The sequence below is a fragment of the Camelina sativa genome, chromosome 1, assembly GCF_030686135.1.
Source record: "Camelina sativa cultivar CO46 ecotype springtype chromosome 1, ASM3068613v1".
NCBI lineage: Eukaryota > Viridiplantae > Streptophyta > Magnoliopsida > Brassicales > Brassicaceae > Camelina > Camelina sativa.
In genome coordinates, this window is record NC_141880.1 from 12,863,044 (window position 1) to 12,885,074 (window position 22,031).

The 22,031-nt window shown below is 35.9% G+C and overlaps 2 protein-coding genes and 3 pseudogenes across 2 annotated transcripts; 2 read left to right on the top strand and 3 right to left on the bottom strand.

Moving 5' to 3' along the window:
• Positions 1 to 2,470: 2,470 nt before the first annotated feature.
• On the bottom strand, positions 2,471 to 3,737 carry LOC147949850 (uncharacterized; annotated as a pseudogene).
• A 4,776-nt stretch (positions 3,738 to 8,513) lies between these two features.
• On the bottom strand, positions 8,514 to 9,792 carry LOC104707841 (protein PLASTID MOVEMENT IMPAIRED 2 pseudogene; annotated as a pseudogene).
• A 4,257-nt stretch (positions 9,793 to 14,049) lies between these two features.
• LOC104747072 (peptidyl-prolyl cis-trans isomerase FKBP62) lies at positions 14,050 to 17,430 on the top strand. Its single transcript, XM_010515761.3, has 13 exons — positions 14,050 to 14,463; positions 14,553 to 14,639; positions 14,871 to 15,131; positions 15,223 to 15,297; positions 15,388 to 15,468; positions 15,558 to 15,752; positions 15,838 to 15,930; positions 16,039 to 16,214; positions 16,306 to 16,428; positions 16,513 to 16,659; positions 16,747 to 16,874; positions 17,003 to 17,099; positions 17,212 to 17,430. The coding sequence occupies exons 1-13, from the start codon at positions 14,277 to 14,279 to the stop codon at positions 17,248 to 17,250; spliced, it is 1,689 nt and encodes a 562-aa protein (XP_010514063.1). The 5' UTR covers positions 14,050 to 14,276; the 3' UTR covers positions 17,251 to 17,430.
• Positions 17,431 to 17,576: 146 nt separating this feature from the next.
• On the top strand, positions 17,577 to 18,682 carry LOC104707851 (uncharacterized). The gene has a single exon (XM_010424287.3). It carries the CDS (start codon positions 18,034 to 18,036, stop codon positions 18,622 to 18,624), a length of 591 nt encoding a protein of 196 aa, XP_010422589.2. The 5' UTR covers positions 17,577 to 18,033; the 3' UTR covers positions 18,625 to 18,682.
• A 1,040-nt stretch (positions 18,683 to 19,722) lies between these two features.
• Positions 19,723 to 20,977, bottom strand: LOC147949851 (uncharacterized; annotated as a pseudogene).
• Positions 20,978 to 22,031: the final 1,054 nt, after the last annotated feature.

Genomic DNA, 22,031 nt, shown 5'->3' on the forward strand with positions numbered 1-22,031 from the left:
TATGAACCCAACCTATATGATCTGACAATACAAACTCTTGCTCAACCTCATGTTAAAACGAATGTTCAACCAACAGCTTTTGAACCTCTGCTAGTCTCCCTGTAACAGCCTTTGGTGCTTCACTCTAGAATCCCTGAAGCCATACTTACTGCAACATAACCCTACAATAGTTCTACACAATTGCAGACCTTACCAAGAAGAAACTTGGTACCAGCATCATACATTTTCTTACCATTCATCAATACAACTTGACATGTCTTCACCATTGATGAATCCTCACTTAACCTCCATGTAAATGACTTTCCGAAAAAATTTAATGATGCTACTAGACCCACTAGTCTTCTACTAGTCTTGTCTATCTTAACCTGCATCTTTAACCAACAAAGATCTACTTGAATCTTCCCCTTATACTTACAAGCTTCCTTATTAAGTGTTATTTACAGAAAACTTAAACTTCCTACAAGTGATACCTTCAGAAGATTCATCCACCATATCATCTCTGTAGATGCAAACAGGCGAACCAGAAATTTTTTGTTTCTGATTCTCTTCTCAATGCAAAACCTAATCCCAGTCACCTTGCGCCAGCCTTGTAGATTCTTGCACTTACTTGCAAACTCTTGCACAGTCCTGCAACGTCTACAAAAGTCTTATAGAGATTTTAAGTCACCTTGAAGAGCAAACTCCCTATTGACAAAGAAAATCTCACTGACTACAACTTTGACTCTTGGTACTCTTTGCATTCTCATTCTCTGTAAACCTACCTAGATTGTAGTCCTTTCAAATCTCTGACAACCTGATCCATTCCTGAGACTTAACCATTCACCCAACACCTCTCAATTCTGACCACTTCAACATAAATTGTCTGGTCCATCTTCATCTCATCTGAATCTTTGACAAAATTTGTTGACCTAACAACCCTCTTACACACAGATTCAACTCTGAATGCGTCCCTTAGTAAATCTGTGACTCCTATAGTTGTACCTTCAACCTATAGTTGTACCGAACACCACTACACAGACTTTCAACAACCAAAAATTGACTTTTCAATAGTTGAAGATGTTTACATCCTTGTGTTCTCCTAGTGTCTAGATTCCCTATACTAAAACAGTTTTGAGTATTCAGAAGCTTCAAAACAGAACATCACAATTACCTTGTGATCGCAGCGGAAACTGAATTCCTATTTTGACAAGTTTGAGTATTTTGGATGATGCTTCGATTCACCTTTCATAGCCATGAACCTGAATCAAACATTATAGATAACTCTACCTTAAACCAACCCCATAATTGATTTAACCTTCGATCAAGAACACCTTAAAGATCATGAGTCTTCTACAACAGTCTCTAGATCCTCCTTGTATGTTTACAACGCTATGCCTGAATCTGTGAAATCTTGAGCCTGAGCTCTGATACCACTTGTTGAGAATCGCAGACCCCGATTCACCTCTGTAGTGAACTGCATACCGCGACTCTGCCCCTACTCCTCGTCTACTTTCACAGATAAGTTTGCATATCATAAACATAACACAGAGATTTAACGAGTTCCCCTCATGCAGAGGGTACATCTCGTGTGGGAACATTCTCCCACAAACATCCACTATCAATTAACCAATGTTTACACTAGTGTTTCATATACAAGCTTAGAGAGTAACTACAAAGAAACCTGAAGAAGAAAACACATAATAGATCTAGCTTTTCTTCTTCCCCTCTCTTTGTTTCTTGTTCAGCTCACCCCTCCTTGTATTAACCTTGAAACACCTCCAGAACCCCAAAGAAGCAGCTCCAACTTCGTCTCTCATCAGAGTGTCCTGAAGACATCTTAAACCTAGACAAAGTCATGTCCGACTCTCAGCCCTTCGACCCCAGCCAAGCTTCTGCTCCTTTATCATGGTTCTGCGAACAGCTTCAAGCTCCATGTACGACGCTCTGCGCATGCTCTCTGCACTGCGCCCTACATCTTTTTGTTTGCCCTGCACAGCGCCCTACATCTTTTTGTTTGCCCTGCACAGCGCCATGTGCTGTGCCCTACAGCCGCCACCAACGTACCACCAGTTTCATCTATGCGTGCTCTTCGGCTTACTACAAATTGTCTGTTTCTTCAACCCTAGTTTCCCTTTTATAGTGAAACCCTAGAGCTTATGTCGGTTTACTCTTGCAGATTACACAACATGGATCATGTATGGGCTACACATTCATGCTTCATACCAAATAAGCTCATATGAAGCAAACATTTACAACATGTGGCTTTGTTGATTTTTCGAATAAGTTAAAGATTCACAATGTGGGATGGAGATGAAAGATTGAGTCTACTATTTGATAATGCATAAAAGACAAATACTTGCACATTCCAAATAAAATCATCTCGATTGAAATGAATGATAGTACAATAGTAATGCATTTGAGGTTTAAAAGATATTTTAAAAGAGAAGATAGACTCGGAATAAATTCAATATTTTATAATAGCAAAATCTAACTAAAGAATGGGGGAGCTAGCCAGATTGAGAGTAAATAACTCGTCGACATCAAATATTTCGACGTGGTTAGGCGTTAGGATGTAGATATTAGAACTAGCAGGTTCACATGAAAGTTCAGTGTCAGAAAGTAAAATGCTGAGTTCTCCAATGTCTTGAGTGTAAATAGCATTTCCTTTGTCTTCTAGTTTGAAAACCATTACAACTTTTGTAATCAAGATATTTCTAGAGCTCTTCTTGTACCATCTAACCAAGAAAGTTTCATCGGTTGACTGTGTCTCCAGCAACAAGAATTCGCTCTTGCAGAAAGATTCCAGAAGGTCGCGTTGTGTATTGGTCAGCTTGGGAAGGTTTCAGAACCGCAACCTCTGAATCTTGGGTGGTGTTTGCTTGTATGTGTGGAGATCCCATGATCCGATGATGTGGCCTCCAAATCCGGGAATACGGAACTTGCCATCTTTCTTGGAAAACATGACTTTAGAGGTGTAGAAGCAAGGGTATGTGATTCTGACGTTGGTCCACTCAGAGTTACTTTGAGAGGGTTTGATAAAACTGAGTTGATGCCCCCAAAATTTGACAGCCACGACACAGTCCTCCTCCTCAGGAGAAGGTGAGGACATAACCACGTTGGTGACAATCTGAGTTTGGCAATGAGGCAAAGTTACAAAAGAAGGCAACGAAAAGTGTTTCGGTTCTCCTTTGTAGGTAGTGAAATGCACAATTCCATAGCCGTTGTAAGTAGCTACACAGCCATTGAAATCTACTCGTCGTTCTTGTTGGTCGATAAATGAGTTTGGTCAACAGTTGCAACGTTTCGGTCTAAATTTGCAGTTTGTGATGTTTCACTAAAGAGTCATCAAGTATGAAGAGACACAAGTCACTGTGTTATGTGTCTATTTGTTAACTATATAAACTAATTTTGTCTTGATTGTAAATAACAAGTTTCATATAAATAAATATTTCAGTATTTTTTAGTTCTCTTGTCTTCTCCAAAGAGAAGAGACAAAGTCTCTTGCTCTGTTTTTTTTTATTTTGTTCCTCTCCATATTCTAACAATTCTTTCCTTCTTCCTCCTTGTAACTCACGATTCCATCGTCCTTCTTCGCTAAATAAGTGCGGCTACCATTAGTAACATTCCTAACCTTCAGTCCATAACCGTTGATGGAACAAGGAGCAAGATTAGAAGCCACTAGAGAGAGAAAGAGAGGATCTCATCGATGCAGGTTTGCCTAGGTACAACATCGAAGCCTGGTTGAGAAACAGAGACATGATGAATGAATAATGAAAGATCTTAGCGAAAGGAAAAGAGATTTTGGAAAAAGAAAACCCTAATTGAAGAATCGGTAGTGATGTTCACCTTTCGCTACTATTATTATTTATTTAATTACAAAGAAAATGGACTACTTGCTCACCAAGTTTTCTGACATGCGATCGCCATTTTGTCAGTAAACCCATTAAAAACATTGGTCTTTCTATCCAATAACCAGCTCAATTTTTTTTGTCAATCCTTTGGCTACTAAGGAACTTGTGAATCTGAAATTATTTTTAGATTTTACTTGTTGATCAACTTGTCAAGTGAATCATAGCTTGTAGGTTTTTTTAGCATTGAATTTGTGTTCATCTTTTATTGAATTTGAACCAATGAACTCTTATGAGTTGTATGTTTGTATGTTTGTTTTTAAATCTATGTAAAATGGAAAATATCTTCTTATGATGCCACCACTCCATACCAATCAATGAAACCTAGTGAATTTTTGGGAGTTTTAGATCTCTGATTCTACTGCCAAGTCTTTCCTTAGTGTGTCTGTTGAGTGCAGATTACTTGGCGAGTAGCCCCCACAATAAAGAAATAAAATTGGCAAATCTTTTGCTTTCTCTGTTTCATTGGAAACAAAACAGTTAGTTATATTAATAAATTTACTTTTCGTCATCTTACTGTTACACTATAGTTTGCTTGTTTCGTGAAGGATGAAAAATAAAATTGGCTGCCTCTCTCTAAAGCATTCTAGCTGAAAGAGTAAAAAAAAAATGTTAAGTATCATGGACTCCTAGTTTAAAACCATGTACTCTGTCTCTGGAATCAAGACACTTTGCATAAGCCTTGATGATCATATTCAACACATAAGTATTTCGAATCACACTGTTCGACTTCATCTGCTTAGTGAGCGATCTAACAGCGTGAAGATACACGTAACACACATTCAATTTGTTGAATCTCTTCAGCAATGAACTTAGAAGCAAAGTATAAGTCTCAAGATCAGGTTTCGAGTTATCAGATCGAAGCATCTTGTTATAAACATCGAAAGTGTAAGTGTATTTGGGATAGCTCAAGTTGAAGATGAAGTTCATGAAGCTGTACAAAATATGTCTGCAAAAGCTTCTGTCTCGGCACAGGCATATGTTGTATGCACAAGCCTCTGTCCTACAAAAGAACATCAAAAACCTGTTGATTTTGTCTATATGTCTCGTTTTTGAAGATTTTTGAAGATATACTTAAGACACGTTTTGGGATATTACGTGGAGGTAAAGCACAAAGAAAAAGGAACCTTGAAGATATTTAGAAGATTTTATGGGAATATGAAATATTCGTTTAACAAAGAATAAAGTTAAATGGAATATTTCCTCTTGATTTTAGAAAAATTGTTAGCATTGTGAAAGGCACAAAATCCCTTAAATATAGAGCGTCTAGGACTTAGAAAGTTAGCCCTTTATAACGTGAAAAAGAGAAGAAAAGCCTTGTAAGCTTTTTGGCATCTTTGGAAAGAAAAGGGTGAAGGTTTTGTTTCTAAGTGATAGTCCTTGGTGTAGATCATTGTTGTTGATCTTATGGATCTCTTAGTGGGTTGGAAATAGATTGGAAACAAAGTAAGAGAAAATCTTAGATTTGTGTAAGTCCAATATTGAGCACTAACTGTAATTGTATTCAAGAAGTATTTGCAACAAAGTTCGAGGACGTATGCATTTTTTGAATCTCGTTAAAAATTGTATGTCTCTTGTCTCTTCTACACTATCAGAAAGCTCTATTGAAGAGAAACTTTCGTCCACAGCAGAATCTGATGATGCAACTATAGAGAGGAACACTCGTTTCACAAGCGCCGGCAAGAGCTACTACTTCACGTTGTAATCAAAGCTCATTCTTCGCTTTTCCTTCGATGGCTGGTTCCCCGTTCACAGCAACAAGCTCAGTGTCGAATATTAGTGTCGCACCACCTGCAATTCTCCATTCATTAAACATTGAACGGGGAATTATAGTGTCCCTAAAACAAATGCTGCTAGAATCGGAAATTTACACAACACGACAACTACTCTCATTATCCGACTCCCTATTTCTTGGTTCTGATGCACTAACGGTACACATGCATTATTGGTTTATCGATCGTAACAAGGTGCAGCGTTTTTCATCTCTCTAGCCTTCTATCTTACCTGGATCCACCATCATAAGAATAAAACTTTTGCGACTCGGTCAGTAATCTAGTCCAAATTTTAATCGTTTAACATATCTACTTTTCCATGATTCAATACACATAATAGTTATCTAGGATTGCAAAGTGTCATGGTCTATACAGCCTATTACTTATGCATTGGGTATCATATCATAGAGAGAACAAGAATATACGGATTTTTCGGGTTGCTCACAATACGTGTATAATCACGCAAAAGGAAAATCGAGTTCTTGGACTATTATTAAAAAATAAGATTGAGTTACACCATAGTATACACACATCATAAGATGGAATTAAATAACCAAAGTCTTTCAGTTTAAATAACACCAAAATAAAAAGAGTAAGTGCATATCCTCTATGTAAATAGAATTTTTATTATAATACAAAATTTTGAGAGATTTTTGTTATAACAAGACGGTTTAGGGAATTGTTCTCTTGTATTATTTCATATTTCATAGGATACAACATATATATAGGATACAATATTAGAGTTTAGAGTTTATAGTAATGGACCAATAATGGACATTCATACAATAATATAATCATTCATAACAAGATTGTGTTAGTGTATGCAACAATTAGTATTATCTTAAAAAACTAGATTGGAACTAGATTTTTTTTTATTTTTCCGGTTAAGTTTTCATGTAAATTTCAATCGGGTTTTTTGGCATTTTTAGTCAAAAAAATTAATCCCAAAAAAATGCGAGGAAAGAATCGGTAGAAAAAAAGGAAGGGTCTTTAGACAGAAAGAGATAAATAAAGTAATATAATTATTTCACACAGAAACTTCTTAAAGTCTGTAATGAAGAACACTAAAAGCTACTAAAAGAATATACACATCTTTAATTATAGATATATCACATAAATTTGATTTTATACTTTACGAAAGAGCTGTAGATATGATGTTTCTGTATAAGAATATTTAAAGTGCAGTGATCTAATAAAGATGTTTCTATTCACTGGAAACGCAACTCTTGGAGATTCTTTGCGCTCTCTCTTTATTAAGTTTATTCTTATTATAACTACATTGAAATAAAAATTGATTAAAAACAAAAATAATGTCAATAACAACTTTATGTTGTTTGGTGGAATATGATTTTATATCATCAATATTTTGGTAAAATTTATTGTTACAGGCGTTGTTTTGTTTTTTTTTTCTTTCAACATAGATACGCGGTAATAATAATATTGTGTATCTATTATTAAAGAAGCCGTGTTGGTGAACTTCGTGATGTTCTTAATTAAGTAGATTGGATACTTCTTAACTACTATATTAAATATTAATATGTATTGTTTTTTGTTTTTTTTTGTGCACCTACTGTATTGTTTTAAGTTTTGTTCTAATTAGTAAGTAGTAGTACATGTGTCATATATATATCTGAAGATTACATATGCAGCCATTCTTGGGGTTTAGTAATTTCTTGGAACTAGGGTTTTAGGATTAGTAACTAATTGGTAACTTGTTCCTTCTATTAATTTAGCATTTACAACGACAAATCCAACATTATTGTTTGATAAAAAATGTATCATATGCCAAAACTATTATATTTTCACTAATATATGTTTAAAAATGTAAGTGTAAATAATAAAATATTATGATAAATATATGTAATTTGGATTCATGTGACTACTTTATATTCACTTTGTTTAAATTTTCTCTTTAGCAAGGAACTTAAAATACTTAGATTTAAAAAAAAAATAGAAACTCTCATAGAAAATATTTAAATATCCATGCATCATATATTTTTGTTTTGCAAGGAAAAGAAATGTTAAGCAATCAGCCTATCAAACTTTACTTAACGAAACTGAACAAAAAAGGCACAAAAGTTTCTTAATTATCAGTTTTTTACTTTTTACTTCTCATCGGTCTTGGATAAAAGGAAATAATGATATAGGGACTAAATCGTAATTGTCAAGTTAGCTACCCATATTTGATGAAAAATTGATAAAAATATGGTCTAAAATTTTTATACAAGTGTTTCGTTTAAATATGATTAGTAAAGAAACGATTCGTTTTTGTCCATTTATTTTTCTTTAAATATTATACAAATGTTGTTATAGCTACATTCTGGATCCTTCCTTGCAATAAGACAAAAAAAAATGGGATAAAGTTATTGGCTAAGAGAGAGGAAGAGACGATGTTTGTGTTGTTGGAGAAAAACGACAAAAACTTTTTTATTGTTACGAAACCATCTGTTTTTTTTTTATAATAATACTAACATTAGACACGCACTACCCAGAAAAGTTTAATGAGGTTGTTTTTATTATTTTGTTTGTTTTTTTACCTCTTTTCCATGTAGTTATGTTGTTCGTATATTGTTTTTTGTTTTTTTGTTGTTTTTTTGGTATTTTTTTTCAAGTTTGTATTATGTTGTGTATTTTAGAAATTTAAAATATATTTAAATTATGATGATTTTTTTTGTATTCATAAAATATTGAATTAGAAGTTAAGTTTTGTATAGTTATTGTTTGTCTTCTTGCTTTAGTAGTTAGTTCTAGTTTATTAATATTCTATTATTAATATTAAATTATTATGATTCATTCTAATTAGATTAGGTTTTAGTTTTATTTACTTGATTTGTGTTTTTTTTCTTTCTTTCTGTTACGAAAAGGTTATACCAAATTTGTTGTCCGCTCGGCTAGTGGCGAAAATGTTTGGTCCTTCTACAATATGGAAGCTGAACTTTGCCCATTTGAGAGAGATCATGATTTCCCGAGTTTCCATTGTCTTCTCTGCCATAGACTCGAGCCTCTCGAGAGCTAAAGCCTCTACGTGCTTCGCTTTCTCAAGCTCATCTAACTTTGAAAGCAACTATTTCTCCTTTTCACCAATTCCTATTTCTGTGTTCTTTAGTTCACTCTTGATGACTGTTGCTTCTTCTTTTAGCTCAAGCTCCTCTTTCTTTGCAGCTTCTTTATCATTCTTTAGCTTCTCAAATGAAGTAGTTAAATTGTCAGTAAGAGAGCTGATTCTTTATTCAGCTGCACAAACTGCTTCTAACTGATCATTCGCAATAAGAAGCTTCGAATTGAGTCTCTCAATCATTACATCATCCTTTTGTATTGTCTTCTCAAACCGTGTTGTTTCTTGTTTGTCTTGGTCAAGTTCTTGATTCAATGTATCCATTGTAATTACCAAACAAAAGAGCTCTGCGTTAATCGAAGCGAGCTCCTCCTTCTTTGCTTCAGTTGCTTAAGTAATCTCTTTCAAAACCGATAAAACATCTTTCCCTCTTTCAAAACCACGTTTTTTTTTATCTCGACATACTATCATTCCTCTGAACCTTCCTCTCCATCTCCTTGACGAGCTTCAACTGCATCTCTAACATCTCAATATCTGATAAAGTCTCAGATAACTCACTCTCAATGTTCTTTGATCTCTCAATCTCTCTCATCATTTCCTTTATTCTCTTCTTCCGTTTATCTCAGTCACTTTCTTTTGTTCTCTATCTCTCTGCTCCTCAACTTCTTTGCATTCCTCCAAAGCCTCTATCTTCGCCAATCCAACCGAAACATGCTCTTCGTTCGAAGCATCAACCTCTAACTTAAGACTCTCTAACAACTTCAAATTCTCCTCCATGTTGATACCTAACTCCATTAATTCTTTCTCTGCCACAGCTTTCTCTCTCAAAAGATGCTATATCAAGCTTCAACTTACTCAGTTCTTGCTTCTCATCCTCTAATTCTCTCATAATCTCAGCATTCCCATCTATACTTGACTCCTTCATCACAGCTTCAGTATCGAAAAATCGAGACTTTAACCTTCGATTTGACTCCTCTATCCTTAAAGTAAGCTCCTTTACTATCTCCTTTGCCTTGAACAGCTCCGCTTCTACTTTCGCCTTTGCAAACTCCGAAACTCTTCTACTCTCTCTATAAATTAATAATAGAATAAAATAACAACACCGTTAATCTACATCATATAGAAAAGTAGAAGACGGACGCCCTGTACATCATATAGAAAAGTTGGTTATTTATTTTTCAAAAGAAAATGAACTCATGAGCGTTTAATTATGAAAGTTTTACTTTTAAGAGATGAACACAATATAGTAAACGGGAAATATTGAAAAGTTAAAACCTCGACTCATTTGGAAGATATGTATTGGTGTTGGAAGAGAAACCAACTGCTCATAAGTCTGGAACCTGTAAACCTCTTTTGGAAAAATATCGACCTGATCAAAAGAAGTGGTTGCTATGAAATGTATTGAGAAAGGGGAATCAGTTAGTTTAAAACGGGTGTTGCTTCTGGTGACTTTAAAATCTGACATAATATATATTGCCCCATCACAAAACGACTTCTCGAATTTTGAAAGATGGGTGACATTGATGGATCCTTGGATGGCACAACTCTAAAAAAAACCTCAAATTAGATAAAGACATTATAATCGAGTCATTGAAAAATGTAGTTGAGATGGATACAACCTTTTGATCTATTAGCAGGAAATCTACTCCCATTAGTTGGCCTCCTTTTTTGATGTTGCAGGCAGGCAAGTGACGAAGCAATCTCCCAACGATCCGCTGCTGTAGGCGGCCAGCTTAGAGATTTGTGAATGAAACAACAGTGAAATCCATGTAAGTGAAGATAAAATTCAGAGAGTAAGGAAATTGTGAGAGGCATGAAGTTGGAGGAGAGGACATTATATAGGACTTCACCTTGCACCGATTGAAGAAAAAGTAGTGGGGCTTCAATTGAATGAGAGAGCATTGAAAGACTTGAATTACCGTTTTAGAGGAAGACGATCCGATGGAGATAGTGAAAGGGTTTGAAGGATAAGCGAGTAAAGAAAGAATGAAGAAGATGAGGGACGTTTGAGGTGACAGAACTGAGGCAATGCCAAAAAGCTTGATTAACGGCGGAATCAAGATGGGGGGACGGTTGAGGTCGCACATTAACGGTGGCGGAGTGGAGGTACCTGGAAAAAGGTTTTATTCGAAGAGCTTATTAAACATGTAATACAGATGGACATGTAATGGCCTTTAAACTAAATATTAAAGAAAGAAATAAGAATTATTTACTGGGTTGTCTCCTAAAATTGGGCTTCAAGACAATTGCCTTAGTTAATTAATAGATGTGATGACGTGGCAGCACCAGAAGTGAAGAAAGTACACTTTATATATATATATATATATATAATTAAGCATTTTATAGTATTTAATTAAATCTATCAATCACAAATCATCATCAAACCAACAACAACTAATATGCACAGCAGAAACATACCAACAACAGGAACATTCCTAATTATTCTAACCAACAACCTAGCATACTACTAAACTAGGTTCCAACAATAATAAACATAACCAAGACCAACAACACATAACCGAGACCCTAGATCATCCTATTCCTCATTGCTATGATTCCACGTCACATATCTGTACACAAACAACAATTAAGATGCGTAAGTATTATCACAAATACTTAGTGACGCAATCCTTCCATCTACTGGGCTATACACACAAGCAACTGAGATTCCAATGTTCAACAATAAACAAACAAACACACAAACCAGGGAAACGAGTATCATCTGCTCGCTGGAAGGGAGTTTTCGACAGACATAGGCTATTGGTGTCGACCGACACTACCCCACAGTTTGTATCTTTAATTATTTTTCATTCACTGACTCAGATTGTATATTAAGTATCGTCTTCGCTGGAAAGAAGGTGTCGACAGACACCAGCCAAGTGTCGACCGACACTGCCTATTGGTGTCGATCGACACTGTCCCACAGTGTCGATCAATGTTGTTCCAAGGTGTCGACCGACACCCTCCTGGTGTCGATCGACACTGACTCTGCCATAGTCCAAAACTCAATCCCAAAGCCATATGAATTAGTAGAAACCCTATAGCAACCATAACAAGCAATAAAACACTACAAACAACACCAAACATGCAAGACAAAGGAAATCTTAGTCTTAGATCAGCTATGGTCATTCACTCACCTCTTTGCAGGAAGATTCTGACCAAAAGATAACGCTTCTCCTTCGTTCTTAGGATGCTAATCCATTAGAGAGTAAGGAGAGTGATGATGTGAAGATCGATGACACAAAGATGGAGTTGAAAAAAATGAAGGGATTGTAAGTTGTGTTTCGATGGTGAATTGTGCTTCTTTAGTTTCTATCTTTGTTTTTTAGTTTTAATTTGTACTTTAAGGGGTAAAGCTAATAAGGAATGGTTTATATGCCATTCATTTAAGTATTTTTTAATAAAATTCCACCATTATTAAAGTTTCGAAATAGAAACGAAAGGCAGTAATAACTTACTACAAATGGTTTGAACTGCAGACAAAATTGTCTCCAATTCCACTTGGTTTGTTATACGCATTTAGTATGGAAAAAAACCTGCAAAAAGATCTGCCATTAATTAATCAGTTTTACGAAAGATAAAAAAACAAATGTAAAAGAGTGAGCTGGAACTTTGAGACTTATCTTTCTCTATAATGTTCGAAATTAACAATAATCAGTTTTACTAAGGCCTCTAAATTAATTAAAATAATCTACATATTAACCAAATATATATTCAATATTCATATTATACGTTCATAAAAATTACTGAGTTCTATATAAAAATATAAGAAATGTAGTAAAAATCTACAACATACAACATAAATTATAAATTTTTAAAAATATTAAAATATATAGGCATGCATGTATAGCATGGTTAAAATCTATTTATCCCTAATAATGCCAAGTTTAATTAATTATGCCCATAATTTTCAAAGCTAATTTAATGACAATCAATTCATGATTGTTCCAACATAACATATACTAATAGTAAAAGAAACGAGCATTAACGACTGAGAGTCTCATATACAAAAAAAAAAGCATCGATAACATAACAAAACTTGTCACTAATAGTGTTTTAAAACCGTCTTCTCCCTCCTCGATGTCGTCTCCCTACTCATCACCATACCCAATTAGCTCCATGAGAAGCTTCACAAAATAGCTGGCTCCACTCACAGATTTTTTCACAAATGGCTTCTTTGAAAGATCCATGACAGGAAACTAGCACCATCATGGATTTTCTTCTAGGTAAGGTTTTTAGTCTTCTTGTACTCTTTTCCGGCCTCATCTTCATACTGTTTCACTTCTCTATCTCTTTTCATTACCTTTACTTAACTTTTTCAATTTATCAATAATCCATCACAACTCTTAACAAAAAAAATGAGTGGTTCAATATTTGTCCGAATCTTAAAAAGATGTAAAATAATTGTGAAAACACTTATTCAAACTGGTGTCATATTTTTTTATGTCTTAAATTTAATATAATTAAATTATCATGACACCACTATTTGCATAATTTTGAATAGATAAAAACTCAGTTTTTTCAAAATCTAAAACAAAAACATAGTGTTAATAGATTCTACTTTAAAACGAATTTTGATTACTTGAATAAAATCATAGAAAGTGAATAAATCAAAGATTGTAAGAGATTGCTAGAGAGTTTTCTACAATATTGTTGATTAATTTTTCTATATTCTTTTAGTTTGTCCAAAGAATCTTTCTATTTTGATGATTTTTTCATGATTTTGTTTTTTTGAAGAAAAATGTATAAAATCATAAACCAAAACATAATAATTTAATTCATCAACAATTAGATATTCTTTGTTTTAGTTGAATAACACAAAAAAATTTAATGACTTTGTAAAATTATGAATCCAATAACTGGATATTCATTAAGATTTTAAATGACTTTTTACAAATCACAAATTAATAACACCAAACTTTAAGAGAGTTAAACAAAATCTTGATTTTACATAACATTTAAAATCATTAAAATACTATTTAAATCACAAACTAATAACACTCTAAACATATCTCTAGCCTCACTCTATTTTAGAGTCAAATCCAAGAGCAACTCTGTTCTCAACTTTATTTTCTTATATTAAATCTATTTTGTAGTCAAAAATAAAATGATAAATTAGAAAAAATTACTCTAAAATAGAGTAAAAAATAAAAATATATGTTGGAGATGGTTTTAGTGGTCTAAGTATATTTATCTATGGGTCAGATTTGTTTACTTGTTAACCAGCCTTGTTGGGCCTAATCTATATTTGTTCTATTTTTGACATTTAATTTTGCCTATTAAAAGAGTTAAGCAAAAAAAAAATGAATTATAAAGCCCAATGGTCCAATAGGTTGGTTGACGGCGTCGAAGGCTAAACAGCATGTGCTTCTGGAACAATCTTTCTGTCACTTAACTCCGTCATCTCCCTTGGCTTAAAAGATTTAAGGAACTCTCTAGAACCCTTTTTTATTCAACCCCAAAACTCAACCAACCTATCATATATATAAATCGAGTCGAGTCACGCTCTTTCACGCGATTTTAATTCTTCTTTTGCGTTTTCTTTGAATTGAATCGAGAAAGATGGATGCAGATTTCGAGATGCCTCCGGTCGGTGGAATGAACGACGACGACATGGACATGGATTTCGGCGACGCCGCGGCGTATCTCAAAGTCGGTGAAGAGAAAGAGATCCAACAAGGTTTGAAGAAGAAGCTTGTTAAGGAAGGTGAAGGTTACGAGACTCCTGAGAATGGCGATGAAGTTGAAGGTATCATCAAAATCGATTCGAAGATTAAGCTCTCGATTTGCTTTTTTTGGAACGAAGCTTAGTTTTGATTTTGTTTTGTTTTTCTGCAGTGCATTACACTGGGACTTTGTTAGATGGGACGAAGTTTGATTCTAGCCGTGATAGAGCAGCGCCTTTTAAATTCACTCTTGGACAAGGTTTGTTGAATCTCATCTCTCTCGATTCGATTGTTTAGCTTGATTTGACTATTCCTAAAGACCTATTAGTTTCCGTATCTTGGATTTGTGATTAGCGATTATAGTGTTTATCAGTAAGAACGAGCTTTCTGATTTATTGAGTTGTTAAAAATCGAGTACTGGTTTGTGGTTGAGTTGGCTTATTCTGGTTTTTGGTTGTTTGTTTGTTATCGTGGCATTGTGGTTTTGCAGGTCAGGTTATTAAAGGATGGGATATTGGTATCAAGACAATGAAGAAAGGTGAAAACGCTGTGTTCACTATCCCTGCGGAGCTAGCGTATGGTGAATCTGGTTCACCGCCGACAATCCCTGCGAACGCCACGCTTCGGTTTGATGTGGAGTTGCTTACATGGGTTAGTGTGAAGGACATATGCAAAGATGGTGGTGTGTTTAAGAAGATTCTTGCTGTGGGAGAGAAGTGGGAGAACCCAAAGGATCTCGATGAAGTTCTTGGTATGTGTTCACTTTGTTATGAGTATCCAAGAGATTTAGAGATTGGTTTGTGTTTGATTTTGCTAACGGTATTTCCTGTTTGTTTATTCAGTTAAGTTCGAGGCTAAACTTGACGATGGTACCATTGTTGGGAAGTCTGATGGTGTAGGATTCACTGTTAAAGATGGTTAGTGCACTGATTTCTTTTCAGATGTGATGGGCATGTTGGACAATATTTTCGCTCTCTGACAGTTTTTGTGATCTATGTGGTTAATAGGACATTTCTGCCCCGCACTTGCTAAGGCTGTGAAAACCATGAAAAAGGGTGAAAAGGTCCTTCTGACAGTTAAACCACAATGTAAGACGAGTTGCCTCACTTTGTTTTCCCCTAATTCTGCCATGGTGTGTATATCTTCTCTTACTCCAATCTTCTTATAAATGGGGCAGATGGTTTTGGGGAGAAGGGCAAACCTGCCTCTGCTGGTGAAGGTGCTGTTCCTCCAAATGCGACACTTGAGATCAATCTGGAGTTAGTTTCCTGGAAAACAGTTTCAGAAGTAACTGATGATAACAAGGTTATGAAGAAAATCTTGAAGGAAGGGGAAGGATATGAGCGTCCTAACGAGGGGGCAGTTGCGAAAGGTTTGCATTTCGGATTTTATTACACTGATGTTTTAACCAGCCTTAATGGTTTCTTACCAGGCTTTTCTTTGTTTCGTTCTGGCAGTGAAATTGATAGGGAAACTTCAAGATGGAACTGTATTCCTGAAGAAAGGTCATGGTGAGAATGAGGAACTGTTTGAGTTCAAAACAGATGAAGGTAACTACACTCTTCCTGTAAACACTCACTTGAACTTTCTTAAAGACGACCACTTGGAATTTCTTGGTTTACTTATCATGGTAAATCATTTGCTGGATGCCTAAACAGAGCAAGTGGTCGATGGACTTGATAGAGCTGTCATGAAGATGAAAAAGGGTGAAGTGGCATTGGTGACAGTAGAACCTGAGTATGCCTTTGGTTCTAATGAGTCAAAACAGGAATTGGCTGTGGTGCCACCAAACTCAACTGTCTACTATGAGGTTGATCTTGTGACTTTCGACAAGGTTAGTATAGTTTCTAGATGCTTACGCTGTTCACAATTTACCCAGTAAGCAAGTATAAGTGTCCAACACTTGTTTGTAATTGGGTATTTAGGAAAGGGAATCGTGGGACATGAACACTGAAGAAAAGATAGAAGCTGCTACTAAGAAGAAGGAAGAAGGAAATTCCAAGTTTAAAGCAGGCAAATACGCCCTGGCGTCCAAGAGATACGAGAAGGTATATAATGTTATGAGCTGCTTGTTGATATGTGACTTTTTATTAATGTTGGACATCATCTTACATGGTTTAGTTTCTTCTCAGGCTGTCAAATTCATTGAATACGACACATCCTTCAGTGAAGAGGAGAAGAAGCAAGCAAAAGCATTGAAGGTGGCGTGCAACCTAAACGATGCAGCCTGCAAACTCAAATTGAAAGATTACAAGCAGGCTGAAAAACTATGCACAAAGGTAATAATTATTGGTTGATTTAGAGTACAAATCCTTTACTTCAGTTTCAAAACCTAGCTGAAGGTAAATGGTGCTTTTGGTGTTTAGGTGTTAGAGCTAGAAAGCACCAATGTGAAGGCCTTATACAGGAGAGCCCAAGCATACATGGAGTTGGCTGATTTAGACTTGGCTGAGTTTGATGTCAAGAAGGCCCTTGAAATCGATCCCAACAACAGGTTCTCTCTCTTAGTCTTTATACCCATCTTATCTATATCTTATCTATATACATGGAATAGTTTTTTTGCAATGTCTTCTCATACACTAAAGTAAACATTGTATTTGCTATTTTATTTTCAAATGACAGGGAAGTGAAGCTGGAACAGAGAAGGTTGAAGGAGAAAATGAAGGAATTCAACAAAAAGGAAGCGAAGTTTTATGGAAACATGTTTGCAAAACTAACTGTAAGTATCTGTAATTAATCCAAATGGTTTGGTCAGATGTTACAAGAAGATATAAGTAGAAAGTGGGATTGTTATGATGCTAACCAAATCTTGTATTGGTGGGAATCTGCAGAAGGAATCATCAAAAGATGGAGATGCAATGAGCACCTGAGCCCTTGAAAACGTTCCTAGCACTCTGCATTTTCATTTTCTTCTCTTTTCGTTTGTTGCAATGCTTTTTTAGTTTTTCAAACTGAGCGTTAGTGAGATTTATAAAACAGGGGACTTGTATGATGAGATAACATTGGACTTGAGCTAGTGATTTAATCGCATGTGTTGTTTTTTTTAAAAATTCGTCTGCTGTTGGTAGAACATGAAGGCAAAAAGCCAAAGGCCTAATTTTCAAGATTCCCTTGTGTTCTTGATATGATACCGAGATTATTTGCTATATGGAGATTTTAGAAGTGTCCACTGAAGAACATTGCGGGATTCAGATCAGTGAGCAAAGAATGGAGATCTCTAATCGATTCTTACTTCAGAGATCTTTACATCTCTTTCAACTCATCTCCGTCAATCTCATGGTCGATCGATCCAAACCAACCCTCACAAGCTTACTCTTGAAATCGTCGGCCTTCATGGATGACTGATTGAATAAAATCGAACTTTTAACTTTTCGGATAAGGTGTTACCACAATAATGGATCGGATAATATTTTCTTGTGAGAATTACAATAGGGGAAAATTCCCAAAAAAAGTCCCAACTAATTTTAATTTGGCCGTTTAATATCCAATTGTTTTTCATTGAAAAAAGAATACCTCACTTAATTAAACGTTGTCGATTAAAACCTGAACATTTAAAGGTTTGATGAATCAAACATGTGACTTAACGACTGTTAAAATATCTAACAGAATTAGTAAACCAGGTTAATCGTGATCAGCACGTGGGTAATTGTCTTATGTTATTTTACAACAGTGTCCTTCGCCATTTACCCCAAATCGAATTGGAAAACACGAACCCTAAATCCCAATTTCACTTCTCTCTTCTCCTCTTTTGTCTCTTCTTCGCGACAATGGAGACAATGGTGAGTCAAAGTTCTGGGTCAGCATCTAATTCAATGAGCCGGTGTTGGAGTCCGAATTGCAAATGTGGAAGACCGTCGACGGTTGTAAAATCGTGGACAAACGATAATCTAGGAAGAAGATTCTACAGATGTGGTGTTCATGGGTTCGTTGATTGGGCAGACGAAGAAAAGCCATATGGATGGCAGAAGCGTAGCTTATTAGAAGCTAGAGATGAGATATGCCGACAGAAAGAAACTATTAATGTGCTTAAAGAATCTCTAACGAACAAGAAGGAAGAAGGTGTGCGTGGTTCTCCAATTATGAATATTGGGTTAGTGAATAAACTCGAGCAAGAGAAGAACCAGCTTGAAAATGAAGTTAGGACAGGTTATGAGAGGGAGAAACTGTTGTGGCAGTTCATCGTGTTGTCTTGGGGAGGTTTCATTGTCGTTATTAGAATGATAATTGGAATGGGGAAGAAGTAGGTTGTCTTGTCTTGTGTTGTTGTCTTTTGTGGTTGTTCTTGTTTGAATGTCATGTTTGTCGTAGTATGTTTGTAACATTTGTTTGCAAGCAAAAATTCCTAAGAAATCATTCCCATTGATCAAAACAGCCGTTTAGTTCAAATTAAGCATGGTATCCTACCAAAAAATTACAAGGATACCAAGCATCAAAAAACCATCCTACAAGGTAATTAATCGTACCAATCATCCCAAGCATAAACAAACCATCCTACAAGGTCAATAACATCAAACATAATCATCCTATTTTTTTTCCGGTTGCCAAACATCGAACACTTTGTCAGTCCAAGGGGACATGAAGAAGATAGGGGGCTTAGGAGCTTCATCTGATTTTTTACCACGACCCTTGCCTTCACCATTTCGTACTCCAGGAGGTCGACTTCGTGCACGTCCTCTACCAGTTGAGGTTGAGGCTGGAGCACTTGAATGTTCAGGATTTTGTGTGGATTGGGTTTGAGCAACAGTTGGAGTGGATTGGCTTTGAGCTTGTTGCCACCTCTTTGGTGCATTGTGTATGCTCCATGGATCATCATTATTCTAAGAGAAGATTAAGTAACATGTAACACATCATTAAAGCAAAGATAACAAAGTTAAAATTGAAGAGGACCTACCAAACGCTTCCTTGGTCTCCCTCTTTTGCGTGTAGGGCCTGATTGTACAGTAGGATTTTTGCAAGTTCCTTTATTATGACCTGGTTGCTTACAATTTGTACAAGTTACAGTAAGCCCTTCTCTTGAAGCCTTTGCTGGATTGGTTGATGATTCACCGGGTTCTTTAATCCTAGCAAACTTCTTAGGACGTCCACGCTTTTTCCTTTTGTCAGGAACAATGCCTATGTTCTGCTTCTGGAAGTATGTCAGCAACAGCATTAATCAAACCCTTTTGCTTATCTGAGATCACTGTTAACCCTCTTCCTAATCCCAAATCTAAATCCTTTTTGAGATTTTCAACAAACCAAGCTCAAGAATCATTGTCCTCCACTCTAACTACTGCCCAAGCAATGGGATAGATTCTATTATCTGCATCCCTCCCAACAGCTGCTAGAATCTCACCCTTTAATTCTCATTTCAAGAAGGACCCATCTAAACCAATTATAGGCCGACAACAACTCTTCCATGTTTTTCTTAAAGCATCAAAACAAATGTAAAATTTGTCAAATTGTTGCTTACCAGATGCTTGAGGAATCGTGACTATCTTTGTGTGTATACCAGCATTAGAACTCTGAAGTTCAGCCTCATAATCATAGAGCCTTGCAAACTGTTGCTTTTGTGTTTTGATCACCATATCTAATGCCATTCTTCTAGCTTTTTGGCATACCCACTTAGAAATTGACAGTGTGTATCTCATCATAATCTCGTCTTTGATGTCAGTCCACCTCAATCCAGGCATTCTTCTTGCTTCATCTCTGAACATCCTCGCAATGACCCCTTGTTTCAGCATCCTAGCTTTTCCACTGATACCATGGTGGTGAGTATTGACATATGTATGAACTATCCATTTCCTTGTACGCTTGTGGGAAGAGCAATATATCTTCCACTTGCAGTTCTCATGCCTACATATAGCTGCCAGCTTTGTTGCACCCCATCTACACAGCTTGACATCGTAATTGGTCTTCAAAACATACCGCAAAAGTTGATCCTTAAAGTCTTCACCACTATGAAATTTCTGCAACAACCACAGATATGGTTCTTTATCCTTGGTGTAGTTAGACCTTGATGCCGCTCTTTCTTGTTGGTCGTATGCATCCCACTCATCGTCTGTGTCTACCACATGTTCTGATCGCTCAGCATCAAAACACTGTCTCTCAAATTCCTCTTCATCGTCTTCACCAACAGCATCTTCCTCAACTTTGTTCGTATTTGGATCTGCTTCTTCATCATCTGCTCCTACAACTTTTTGTTTCATTGTTAATTTCTTTGTAAAAAGCTTCAAACCGAGGATCAGAATCTACCCTTGTTTCTTCTATTGGATCTTCACCATTATCAGCCACTCCTCTTTCCTCAACATTTGTTCCTTCTCCACCCTCTTCATCGGGTTCTACTTCGTCATCTTCAACAACATAACCTTCATTTGGAAGAGGAAAAGGTTGTGGCATAGAGACGACATTGTCAATGTATATGTCGACTACACCACCAATACCAGCTAGAAGACACAACTCTCTTATCCCACCATCTTTGTCGTTTCCGATACATCTTGCTACACTTAAATCCTCTTGTGGAAGCTTGTACCAAACTTCTACTACTTCACCATTAACATCATTCTCTTTGCAAAATTCGCCGAATATTGACCATGTCATCAAATCAGGATCCATCAACATGTCTTTCAAATCCCCTCCTATGTAGTCAAACGATTGATCCTTCAATGCAACATCTCCTCTGTAGTGTATTCTGAGTTTCAAACACTCGAAACAACTAGACAAGAAGAAATTAAAGAGTTAGTACCACAGACCATTCAATATTTGATTCCTCAACTAATTAAACCCAGAAATCCGATATTCGATTCATCAACCTTAAAACAAAGAAATCAGATTTTCGATTCATCAACTAATTAAACATAGAAATCCGATATTATAAACCCTAAACCCAAAATTCGATTCCCCAACACTCGATTCCACAACCCTCAAACCCAGAAATCCGAGAAATTAACTAACCCTAAAAATCCCAAATGAAATCGAACACGACATACCTCATCTTTTTGGTAATCCCAGAACTAACTCGTAAACTGATTGAAATCAATCCGCAACTTATCAAATGCTTACAATCATCTCCCCTCTCAATTTTTCGCGAAGAAGAGCCGAAGAGGAGAAGAAAGAAGTGAAATTGGGATTTAAGGTTCGTGTTTCCCAATTCGATTTGGGGTAAATGGCGAAGGACACTGTTGTAAAATAACATAAGACAATTACCCACATGCTGATCACGATTAACCCGGTTTAGTAATTCCGTTAGACATTTTAACAGTCGTTAAGTCGCATGTTTGATTCATCAAACGTTTAAATGTTCAGGTTTTAATCGACAACGTTTAATTAAGTGAGGTATTCTTTTTCCAATGAAAAACAATTGGGTATTAAACGACCAAATTAAAATTAGTTGGGGTTTTTTTTGGGAATTTTCCCATTACAAAAGACGATATTCTGTAGACGCTTTAAATCTCGTCCGTCCACGTCACTATATCTTACGAACTGGAATAATCCTCAGGTACCATTCGGATATACTTCCTAGGCATCGGTCTTAACCTCAAATGAGATAAGACTTAATTAAAACCAAATCTTGTTTTTCCCGAAACTAATTACAAAATGTAAACTAAAAACATAGAAATTTACGAATATTCCAAGCTAAATCCTCCTCATAACTCACTTTATATTTTGATTCTCT